This window comes from Lissotriton helveticus, chromosome 3_2, assembly GCF_964261635.1.
Source record: "Lissotriton helveticus chromosome 3_2, aLisHel1.1, whole genome shotgun sequence".
In the NCBI taxonomy this organism is placed as follows: domain Eukaryota; kingdom Metazoa; phylum Chordata; class Amphibia; order Caudata; family Salamandridae; genus Lissotriton; species Lissotriton helveticus.
Genome location: NC_136062.1, coordinates 45,845,867 through 45,858,617, shown reverse-complemented (window position 1 = coordinate 45,858,617; position 12,751 = coordinate 45,845,867). Strand labels below are relative to the sequence as shown.

Genomic DNA, 12,751 nt, shown 5'->3' with positions numbered 1-12,751 from the left:
AAAATACAAGACTGTAAGGGATGCTCGCTCGCAAGCACATTCAGAACGGGCTGTGATCAGTAGATCATCGACATACTGGAGCAGGGCAGTGTCAGTTGGCATGTGAATGTTGTCTAGTTGTCTCTTGAGTGCTTGACTGTAAATACTAGGACTTTCTGTGAAACCTTGAGGAGCGCGTGTGAACATATAGCTCCTTCCATTTAAACAAAATCCGAAAAGAAACTGGCTGTCTGGATGAATGGGGACACTAAAAAACGCGTTCTTGAGGTCTATGACTGTAAAAAATGAGGCTTCGGAATCAATGGCTGTCAATAGGGAAGAAATATCTGGGACAACTGGGTACTGGGGAATAATACATTTATTAAGTTCTCGGAGATCAATCACTAAACGATATACTGGAGGTGCATTTGGATCAGTACGTTTCATGACTGGAATGATCGGAGAATTGCATACATTGGAGTCAGTTTCTACAACTACTCCTTGAGCCATGAGCTCGTCAATAATTTTGGATAAGGCTGCTACAGCCTCAGGTGGCAATCTGTACTGTCTGATTCGTGGTAACACTACACCTGGCTTGAGAGTCACACGATGGGGTGTGATTTGCATAAAGCCAACATCAGTTGGACCTTGTGCCCATAGATGCTGTGGAACATTGGACAATCTGGGATCAAAATCTCGTAATACATAGTGACCCTTGAAGTCACGTAGGAACAATCGTATTCCCTCTGGGGAACAGCATATAACTGCACCTAATTCTTTCAGTGTTTTAATGCCTAATAGATTTTCTGGACATGACTTAGTAAGTAACAGATCAGTAGTGTGGGACAATGGACCTACTTCTAGAGTAACTGGCTTAGATATTTCATTTACAATAGGTTTTCCTGAAAATCCAAGGGAAACATTTCTAGAGCCTGAGAGCGGAGCCCCTGGAACTTCGGCGTGACTTATAGTGGTCCTACTTGCCCCTGTATCAATCAAAAACTTTCTGTCTTTCCCTAATACTTGACTGTGAACATAGGGACCTTCTTGATCTACAGGTATCTCGATGAGAGGCAAGCCTACCTCCCTCTCTAGGCTGTTTCATGAATATGGCTGATACTCTGGATACTCAGACTGTGCATACTGGTACATCTGCTGTGTAACATGCTGTGTTGCAGCGATAGGCTGCGGAGCTGTAACTGTCTGAGGTGCATTCTGTGGCTGAGAAGTCTGTGAAACTTGTTCTTGTCTAGGCGGACGTGGTCTTTCTTTAGTCTTACCGGTAGCTATGTTGTGTTTCAGAACTGCACACTCGTTTATAAAATGACCTGGCTGTTTACAATAATTGCAGTTTCCTTTAACGGGAGCTGCAGGATGACTGGCTTGATTCGGACCCCTCTTCTGACTGTCTTGAGGAACAGATTGTGCAACTAGTACTTTCATTTTCGTGTCTTTCATACGTTTTCTCTCGTGATCTTGTTCTTCTCTGATTCTATTCTGGTGATATTGGAGCATCTTTAACATCTGGGACGGGGTATTAGCTTGCCAGGTACTTTCGACTTTCAAAACTCGGTTTTTAATTTGTGGGCTTGAGTTCTCGACTAATTTAGTAACAAAAAGATGAGGGTATGACTCGCTACTCGTCTTGAGGCCACTGTTTATGGTAAAACATTTCTCAAATCTGGAATAATAATCACTAATATCTTCGTCTTGTTTCTGTTTACAGGCTGAGATTGCATCCCAGTCTTCTTTACTGGTTGTCAATAACCTGGGCAAAACTTGTATTAATAGTTCAGGTAATTCTTTACATTTATCTCCAAGACCGGTACCTGGTACTCGTGCCTTGTCTTCAGCTTCTAGGACTGCCCAATCGATCTTTTTCTCTCCCACTTCCCAATCTTTTTCCTTGAGTTTCTCATATACCCCTGCGGGCAATAGGACTTTTAACATTTTAATAACGTCTGGATACGTATATTCTCCCATACGGAGCATGTCTTTTAATTCTCGGTGGAACCCTGCTGGATCTTTATCATGACAGGGAATTAACTTTTTCATCTCTAAGAGTTCCATCTTTGTGATAGGGGTGTAAACAAACACTCGTTGCATTTCACCACCGTCTGTCTTAACTGGATGTACTTCTCGTAACGGATTCTGTCTGTCTATGTAAAAGGGTTTACTTTCTGGGGGTGAGGCATGAACAAAATGCGGGTTCAAAAACGTTCTGTATTTGTGGCGCTGTTCTAGAATGACCCTAATCAAATCGGTACCTAAACCTTTCCATTTGTACTGGAGTAACTCGTTCAGGACGTCGTGTAACGGACCTGGATCAGAATGTTGACCCTCATACAATGTAATGAGGTGCTGGATCATATACATACCCGCCAGTCGCTGCTCGGCTGGGGGCAATTTCAGAAACATTTGTGCCACTATTTCGTCTGGAAAAGTGGTAGAATCAGTAATCCATCGGACTGCTGATCGGACTAGTTCTTGTTCATGCATAGTACTTAACTCGCTATAACCGATTCGTGATTTCAGAATGTGATCGGTAGCTTGAAATACTTGTTCCAGAGAACCTTGTTCTGGTGCTGGATGATGAAAAATTGACTTGTGTTCTAGGCGCAAATGGCGATCTGGAAATCTAGATTTTCCTACATACCCTATTCTGTCGGGATTCTCGTCCTCTACCTCTTCTGTAGAAGAGTCATTTTCTTTCTCGCTTACTTGTGCTGCTTTGCGTTGTTCGTGTATCCTTATTATTTCTTTACGAATCTTCTTATACATACTCTCTATACTACTGATGGTTCTATGCTTACCCTCGGCTATATTATCACTCCACCTTGTCAGGACTTTCATTTCGGCTTGATCTTTGGTCGGATAATCTTGTTCCCTTATTAGACAATTAATCAGAAACTTTAATAGCATGAGCTGGACTTCAGCTTTTCTTTGGCACATGACATCACTAATACTTTCTGGATCATTCCCGGTACGGATGAAACGATATATTCTGTCTAGATCTTCTTTCATATCTGGTAGGGTGACTAGATACTCGGTCACTTTTCTCACGCGTAATGAATATAAAACCATATTATCCTCGCCTGGGACTGGATCATAGCCACATTCGGTAAGGGCTTTTCTTATTTCTGCAACAGACTGATATCTGGGCGTACGCTGTGACGCTTGTGCATGTAATTCGGCTAACGTTAAACGCTTGTGTGGCGGCGGGGTTTGAGGAGGACCTCCCCCTGCGGCCCCTAAACTAGAGTCGTCTACTGATGCTCTTCGTCCTGGCAGAGTGGGAAATGGAAATGTAGGCTGGACTTGTATGACGGGCTGGACCGGGGGTACCGTAACAGGTACTCCGGTGTCTGGAGGAGCGGGAAGTGCCTGATTTACAGGGACTGGCGGAGCAGGAACAGGATTTGCATATTCTGGGACTGTGTCGTCCAAATAGGACGAAATGAAAATATCAGCTGCGGTCGGTTTGTGACGTAGCTTGGTCGGAACTAATGGTGGCGGGAAATTACTGGATGCCTCCGGGGTCGCTTTTGGCAAGCCCTCGGCAAGAAGAGGATACATACCCTTAATAAGAGCATGCCTCTGTCTGTCTGACTGTTCGGTTTTGACTCGTTCACCAATCTCGATTAATTCCCTTTCCTGGGCTCGTTCCAAGGATTCTCTACTTAGTTCTGACTTTCTGATTTCTTTTTCGGTTCTTTTATGAGATTCTTTGCGCCATAACTCGATGGCATCTTTCTGTGACTGTCTGGCTTTCTTTTTCCATAATGCTTCTTCTACTCTCATGATGCACTCGGCATCCCATGTACCCGATACGGGCCATCTATACTTTTCCTCTAACTGTTTGGTATACTCTACCCATAAATCTAGATACAATATGGCGCTTATGCCATGCTTCTGATACATAAAATGACCTGGACTGTCCCTAGGCGGGACAGGAACTGCTGCTTCTAGCAGACCTTTTCTGGTTTTTAACTGACGCAGTTTTGAAAAGAGTGGCATGACTGAACTATAATCTGGACACAATACAATACACAATGAACACGAGAATCACTTCGCACTCATACCACGACATTAAAATACATGAATAACATTCAGAATAACAGTTCGAACAGAATACTACCTGGAATACGGAAAACAGAATACATGAATTTTCTCGAGAACAGAACTGACTAGAACAGAAACTAGATGCACTGCTGAAACAGTACGAAACTTACCGGTCTCATAAAGAGACACGTCAGGACCCGCATCCACCGAAGTGGACACTTCGTTTGTGGGTCTGTGTACCACCAACCCACGGACCAGAGTCAATCAGATTGACCCTGTCTAGATACTACCCCAGCAACGGTACTCACCGGGCAGCAAGAACGGAAGGCCTCGGACTGGACTGGACTGCTTCGACGCCGGACGGACGAACTTCGGACTTCTGTTACGGGTGGGCCTCCGGATACCTCGGACCTTGGACTCTCGGCTTGGGCTCTGGTCGGGACTCGCCGCGTTCCTCCACCGCCTCGTCTGGATGCTGGACCGCCACCTCCGTCTCCTCCGTGGGCCTGAGGGATACTTGAAGCAGAAATATCTGCACGTGCACGGTATGGTTCCGTCACGGCTGCAGAGGGTCAGGGGGCCGGCGTGGCTTCACCGGCGCGTGGGGAAAGGGCAAGTCCCTGTTCGGGCGCCATTATGTGGTATATAAATAAATAATACCGGATCTATTTTTGAATGAATAAATGAATAACAGATAGCTCAATAAATAAGAGTCAAGATTCGAGGTAGTAGGAGTTTTGCAGGTTTAATACAGCATAAGGACAGGAACAGGACAACCTGCACAGGAATAGGATGGCAGCGCTGCCGGGGGCAGAATCGGGACAAGGACCAGGATAACTTTTTAATAACAGTACATGAGCATATATACATAACGCAAACACATAGCATTACATTGCAATAGGCGTAGCAGTGGGTGGGGTAATAGGCGTCGCGAAAGATAAGGGTGAAAGTAGGTGTAACAGAGGCGTATACATAGACATGTGATGCAAACGTAACAGAATATGTCATGAATGGGGCGGAAACATGGAGGGGGCTACCTAAGGAGCCGGGACCTCTGACCTAATGGTGCGCGCAAACTGGCAATGACGTGTTACTAGGAGAAGCTGGGGGCTTCGAACTCTGTGCTAGGAGCAGAGACTGAAGTCTGGAGAGTCAGGGCGACATGTACCTAAACAGTATCTAGTATCTGATGTTTAGAGAACATGTTGATAGAATCCAAAAGTTATCGGGGTAAAGGCTAACTGACTCTAAGACTGGAGCATGCATTATTCTACATGTAGTGCGTGATGAAGAATATTAAATGACCATTAAATGCAGTATTTCTCTATCATGGAGACGTAAGGGCTAGACAATGACGGAAACTATTGATGCGGTTCAGTAGCTTAGGAATGCAGAGAAGGAGGACTGAACTGATAACTGGAATCATAACATACTCTTGGCAGACTCAGAGGCAGAGCCAGGCTGAGCCGGGCACTGCGAGGCAGGAAGTAAGTGAAGGGTCGAGGATACAGGTGGGGGCTGTATCGCTCCTCAGCGAGGCTTCAGGAGACAGGAGCTGAATCTGGTGTCCAGGCCCTTTTGAGGCCTAGAAACGGGGACTTTACAATGGAATAACGTGTACACTGAGAAACGTGGCAACGTAACTTTACATAGGCCTGATATTCGTAGTATTCACGAGAACTGGAAACTGACATACTAGAGGTGGACACAACTGTAATTGCGTCTTTAATCGAACATAGGGAATACATATGCATATTAATCATGCACAGATAACATATGATGGAGGACGCGTAGGGACACAGAACATGGCAAAATTTACTTTTCCACAGCACGACTTGTCATCGTGGTCGGCCCCTAAGCAATACAGGCACTGGCGATGGGGGTCGGTAACCGACATCAGTCGGTTAAAGTCGTCACAGGGTTTGAACCCGGGCATTCCTACCGGCACCGATGGAGTTGTTCGACTCGAAAAACAGATCAAAAGGATCGAAAAACTTTAGTCAAAAAATGACTAAAGGGTATCACTTTTTCCGGATCGGCGCTTGCTGTCGCGAAAAAAAGAAGAACTGACGTGAGCGCGCGAGGGCGGTGTCTAAGTACTCCGGCGACGTCATCCCGGCGCCAACGACGGATGCGGAGCCGCAGACGACGCCTACCGACGCGCAGGGGTACTGCTACGCAAAAGTTTCCGGATCCAGGCTGATGCCTGGGGATATTCTAAGGTAAGGAATCTAATACTAACCTGTTTCTTTCAGATGCTTTGATAAGGAAGAGATTGGCACTGATACCATGCACCCTATTACCTGAAAATGTAGATACATCACTATACCCAGTCAACGGAAAGGTATTGAGATAATCCACTTCCACGCTAAACATTGCTTATATTTTTTTGTTTATCGCTCAATGTATTTTTCATTAAAATGATCTTCCCTGTAGAGAAAACCCTGCATACAAGATTTTTTGAGCCACTTTATAACAATTATTCCAAATTCCCATTCATGCTAAGAAATAGGCTCAGAGTAAAGTAAAGGGGAAGGGGGAAAAGCATGAAAAGATAAAGAAAAGGATGAGATAAAATGTACCTTTCTCCAGTGGTGCATGGCATTTTCAAGACTCCTACAAACAATTTCCTGACAGGACTTTTGCAGACATTCCATCAGTTTTTCCTGATACTGGCTGCTGAGCTTCACTGTTGGGGCTTTTTCTTTCAGAGTGGATTTGTCATTTGATCCTTTGACTAAATCTAGGTGAATAAGGTCCAAGAAATACTGGATTGATATTAAAATATCTTCCTCCTGTTGTTGTAGCTTCTTGCTTTCCTCAGTTACCCATTGCTTACGGTTCTGCTCAATTCTTTCCATGATTTCAGTTTTTTTCTGACTGAGCAACTCTTTTTTCTGTCTTTCAAAGTCATCTTTGGCTTGTGCAAGTACCTCATTTATTTTATTTCTATGACTATCTAAAAAGGTTCGATAATCCTTTTCATTTTGTGCACGCATTTTGTTAATTTCCTCTTGCTTTTCTTTGTTCCACTCAGCTCGTGCCTTTGCCAGTTCTGCTTTTAGGCGAGCTGTGTGTTCTTCATTCTTTGATTCTATTTCTCTAGTTAATAAAGTAATCTTCTCCTCCAGTTCCTTTTGTTTCCCATTTATTAAAGGTTTATCGGCATTCAGATGTTCTTGTTTCCACTTTTCTTCAGCCGCCATTACAACCGCCGATATCTGAAAGAATAAAATATGGGTTAACACCAAGCACACCCTTTACCGTACCTGGATACAAAGTTACTTGCCAGCGGTGCCTAAAGTGAAGATCAAGGATAGAATGATTATATAGTGTAAACTATCTTCTGATCCACCTGCACACCACTGACAAGCACCAGTAAGATTGCTCTACTGTGAAGCACTTCAATCTCCACTGCTTCTGAGCTGGGTACTTTTCACAATAATTACTCCCCATCAAGAAATCTCTCAAGCACCAAAAGCAATTCAGTTTCCAGTGCACCTTAATCAAGAGTCCTCGTGGATTATAATTTGTATATTACGTAAGAGAAAATAGTTACAGTTTTCCATGTTAAAGAAGCCATTATAAGCTGTAGTGTTTATATTAGAACACGTTACTAACCTTCAATAGTAAGGAATGGAGAATTCTGGTGTCGGGGTCACTGGTCTCAACAACCAAGTATACGCCTTTGAAAGGGCCAGCAACCGAAAAGACATTGGTACACACTAACCAAAGGAACCCCCTTATGGATAATAGACAGAGAACACTGTGGGGCATACCACCACCAGGTATGCATTCTACTTGTGGCAATTGTAGTGTGTACCCTTACACAAAAAAGATGAAGGAGATAGATCTGGGTCTCAGAACCCGTTGAAAGGACTATCGAACTACAATTCCAAATATGTAATATACATCATAAAGTGCCCTTGTAATCTCCTGCATGTAGGGATGAATAACAGAACAGAGCAGCAACATACATTGTAAACGGGATGCCAAGAAATTGACGCAACACTACATCGAGGAGGGACACAGTGACTGTGATTTGGAATGGTGTGTCATTGAAACAATGAAACAAAATGAGAAAGACATGTCTCGACCACTTCTGTTTGAGCTGAGACGCTGTATATCCATCTCAGGCTGAGATGGATATACAGCGTCGGCTCTGACATCTACAGGCTGAATGATGAAATACCCTGGGATCAATTGAACTCCCAAAAAACAATGATTCTGCATACATTGATAATGGGGACCCCCTTACATGGGCCCACTACTTGACCTGTGGTCGCCCCAACCCAAGGACTAATCTATATGACTATGACCTCTTCAGTGACACATCTCATCTTCACCAACAGCACAACATCTGTTTGACAAGAAACATACACACTGTCTTAATGTACACTTGCCCTGTACATGATGGTTTCCTTTTTCCTTTGCCTTATGGGGTCTGTGCATTTGCATCAAGGATAACAATGCACTATATTCTGTTACCCTAATCACATATGTTTACTTGATCCTTGAAGCAACAGCCAATAACCTATAATAGTCCCTCTATAGACCCACTGAGTGGCCATCCATCTCGCTGCTTTAGGTATTTTTAAATGAGTGCACCCCCAGCCCTTCTTACAACCTATAGATATAAGCACAATAAAGTATTTCTTCTAACCCCTTCACTGCTAGGCAAAACTGACCCAATGTGCCCAGCTGTATATTTTGGGCCCTAGCTCAGCTGGCACCTTGCAAACCTGAGTATTTTGGAAAATTAGACACCCAGAGGAATCCAGGATGGGGTGACTTGTGTGGGTCTCACCAGGTTCGGTCATCCAGAATCCCTTGCAAACTTTAAAATTGGTCTCACATTTCTGTGATGGAAAGTTCTAGAATCTGAGGGGAGCCATAAACTTCACATCACCCAGCATTCCTCTAAGTCGCCCGATAAAAATGGTACCTCCTGAAGCACTGGGCTCTCACACCTGCCATACACGAAGCAGCCACTCACGAAATTTGTATCCTATGTCCAAAATGTAGACTCTATGAAAGGAGTGACCTCATAACTATATAAATATCTTCTTACTGCGACGCATACTTCATGGCCCCGCTACATGTACATGTGGGAAGATATTTTACAACCTGCTATCCCAGACAGGAAATGGTCAGGACTATGGTTAGACATCACAAAATTTAACCATTTTATAGAACTACAGGAAGCCCACCTAAAAACTATGATGGACTAGTTCCTATGTCACGACAAGCTAAAAAAATATTCCCCAATTCATCAGATAGGTGCTGGGAGATTTCCAACATATTTGTGGGATTGCCCAGTGATCCGACCCTTTTGGGAGGAAATTCTTGCACAGATTAATGACATGTTGCGCTACCTGATCCAGACTATGGCAGAAGTTCTCCTGGGCCTTCGTGACCCCTCACTCAAATACCAAACTAAGGCAGACAAGGCCATAATGTGGACTTGCATAGGGGAGGCGAAGGTAGCAATTGCGGCTGCCTGGAAGAAGACAGAGGCCCCCGCTATCTCACTATGGCAATCCAGGCTTTGGGAATTATTATGCCTTGAAAGGATGGCAGACCTATTCAAAGATGACTATAAAAACTTTGAATATAGCTGGGGTCCACTGGTTACCTTCCTCACAAGGGGATTGCCATTAGCAGTCTGCCCTGCATCAATTAAGAGATATGGATCTGTTTCAATTTTAACTTCCGTGAAAGTACACTGCCTTGAACCTAAGTTGTAGTTGAATAGCTGCCAGCAGTATTGGGTTGGATGGGAGGGGGGTTCCCTTTTTCCTTTCTTTGTTCTCTTCCATATACCCTGGGAGTTTCAACTCAGGGATTGTATTTCTTTGATGGACACCTTCTCAGTTGGAAAACTTTGGGTTTACACAGTCACATGAGAAGAAGGGTGAACAACAAGGGGTACCCCAGTACAAAACTGTCCCCTGCTCCAGCATTAAAGGAAACTGTACCTATTCTTATAGATCTCCTTGGGGTATTGGCGCTGGGGTATATGGTTAATAACTATCATCACTCTTTGCTTGCCTATGACTGCCACGCCTTTGCATTTACCCTGATGCTATTCCTGTATATCTGTGATGCATGATGTGACGAAATGTTAATAAACATACTTTTGACAAAAAATAAAATGGTACCTCATTCGTGTGGGTAGGCCAAGTGCCTGTGACAGAAAATGGCCCAAAACGCAATTTGGGCACATCACATTTTTTTACAGAAAATTGACCCTTTTTAGGTTTTGCCTAGCGCGCTAGCAAAATCTTATGTTTTTCTCTGTGGGGTCGGGTATCCGCCCCCTCCTCCCATTGGCTAGCTCCACAAATGGAGGCTAGCCATTGGGAGAAGGCTCTGTCCGTCAATCTCGGACCAGATTCGGGGGCGTTCCCGAGAATTTTTCCCTTTTGGCTATGTCAGCCGAAAGCCTGTTCATGGGAACGCCCCCGAATCTGGTCCGGCATCGACGGCAAATTCCTGTGAACAACGACACATTAGAACTACAGGAGCAGACGCTGTGACGTCACTCTGTAGTCCTGAGTCATCTCACGAGAGAATGGGTAAAGCGCCTCTATTTTGGAAATTCTAACATTGATTCCTGGTCGCTCTACTAAGCGTGGGCATAGACTATACAATATATGTTATCTTTCCGCCACAGTGTCACTATTTTTGGGCATTATTTTGGACGTATGGTAATTAGAACTACACGAGAGGACGTAATGACGTCACTCTGTAGTTTGTAGTTTCTTGCGAGATCGCGGGATACAGGCTTCGAACTATGGAGTTTGATCAGGATACCTTTTTAGTCCGCTACCACAAGGGACGGACCTGATTTGCTACGTGACTGGGAACCTGGGCGGACAAACTGGGTTCTGGAGGGGTGGTTAGGAGGGTGGTCAGAGGGGCTGGTCACGTGAGAGTGGGTGGGCTGAGGCCAGGGCTTGCCACAATCCGAAGGGCCAGGGACAACAAACATGTAGGCAAGGGAGTGGCATTGAGGAACATCTGGCAGCGCGGAGGGTTGAGGCCCAGCGACTCCCAAAACAGATAAGGTTCTTGCGGGTACAATCCGGTGAGGTAAAAAGAGGAAGAGCAGGAGGAGGAATTCCCTGGAAATGGCACGACTTTCTTGCCCGAAGAAGTGTGTGTGGGGGGGGGGGACGGGGTGGGAGGTTCTTGTTTCTAAATAGAGGCAAAGGATTGAATGGTCTGGATACACTCATATTTGCCCCTCGTGCTCATAACATGGAGGCAACTAGGGCAAACCCAGCGCGCAGGAAGAGTGCGTGTACCAAGACTGAATACAAAAAAAGAGGGGGGGTGGGGGTGTTTGTCTCTTTCCCCATCCCATAAACACCTCCAAAGCAGGATCCGCAGGACACTGGAAATGTCCGCCCCCATAGACCGTTGTGTGTCCATTCCCGCACCCCCCTCCCGCTCCCCGTGTGTCCGTTCCCGACGCCTCCCACCCCCCCCCCCCCCCCCCGCTCTCCGTGCGTCTGTTGTTCTTTTTACCTTTGGCTGCAATCATCAGTTCTTCAAAAGAAGCGCAATCGATTTGCAGGGAGAGGATGCGCTCTGAGTGAGCCCTTTTAAACCATTGGCTTTCATGTTTTTCACAGTTTGCCCTTGCTTTAATGGGCTGTTTATCAAGGCATCAATGCCATTTCGTGGATGTTTACATTATCCTGTTTAGGTCTGGGTAATGGGGTTTCAAGCAGTCCCTTTGATGTGATATTATGTGACACTGCAACATTTAATTTGCTAATATACTTTCTGATTTACTTTTTGTTTTTTACGTAGTGTTTGGATTCCTTAGACTATCATAAAGAGCTAGTACTAATCATCCTCGTATGCTCATTTATTTTACTTCGTAGTCATGGTAACCTGCTGCTGGATTTAGTTTTTTTGTTCACAAATAAATATTTGCAAGCACATGCTTTTTTTTAAAGATCCAATTGAATTACTGGCCCTCTGTCACAAGTACCTACTGTTCAATATTTTATGCGGCAGGTCTGTTAACCACTTACGGTATCTTTAGACTTCTTTTCAAAGCACTCTTCTTTGAGAGTCTATTTTGTCTTTGTTAATGCTGTCTGCGCATCAAAGAGGCCCTTTTTATAACTGATAAGGAAAACAACAGTATTAATGAACCATCCTTGTTTTACATGACAAGTTTAAACAGTATGCAGCATTCGGCAAAAAGGTCTGTTTTATTAAACCTGCCAATGCTCTGTTGACCTCACTGCCTATGCTACTTCCCTTGATAACTCATCCGGGCGTCCGAGCAGTGTCCCAGTAATCATTTAATAATAGACTAACTATGGGGTACACTTGTGAGGCATGGCAACCATGAAGCACGCAGATGAACAAGATCGAGTGAGAAAGAGATTGTGAAAATGTTGGCATTATTATAGTAAAACATATATAAAAAGGCAGTTTAAGCAGATAAATGTATCGATCTCTCTCCCTCCCTGCATATCCCCCCCCCCCCAGCACGTCAGGCAGGGGGTTCGGCGCCCAGCAGCACACAGCTTAAGCCCCGCAACCAACCCCCTCCTTTTTTTTTCTCTCTTCAGCCTTGTGGCTCTAACTAACGCAATTCTGCAAGGGGCCACACTTGGGGTGGATCTGCAGGTCACCGAAGTGGCAGAAAATCAATATAAGCAGCCTGTCCCCTCCCTGCCCTTTC

General features: G+C 44.7%; 1 protein-coding gene across 3 annotated transcripts in view; it reads right to left on the bottom strand.

Moving 5' to 3' along the window:
- The window catches only part of CEP152 (centrosomal protein 152), a 1,079,595-nt gene that overhangs the window by 619,499 nt on the left and 447,345 nt on the right, over nucleotides 1–12,751 (bottom strand). For all 3 annotated transcript variants that reach the window (XM_078684802.1, XM_078684801.1, XM_078684803.1), the window contains one exon: nucleotides 6,624–7,262. In XM_078684802.1, the coding sequence (XP_078540928.1) occupies nucleotides 6,624–7,262 (639 nt within the window). The remainder of the gene's footprint in view (nucleotides 1–6,623; nucleotides 7,263–12,751) is intronic.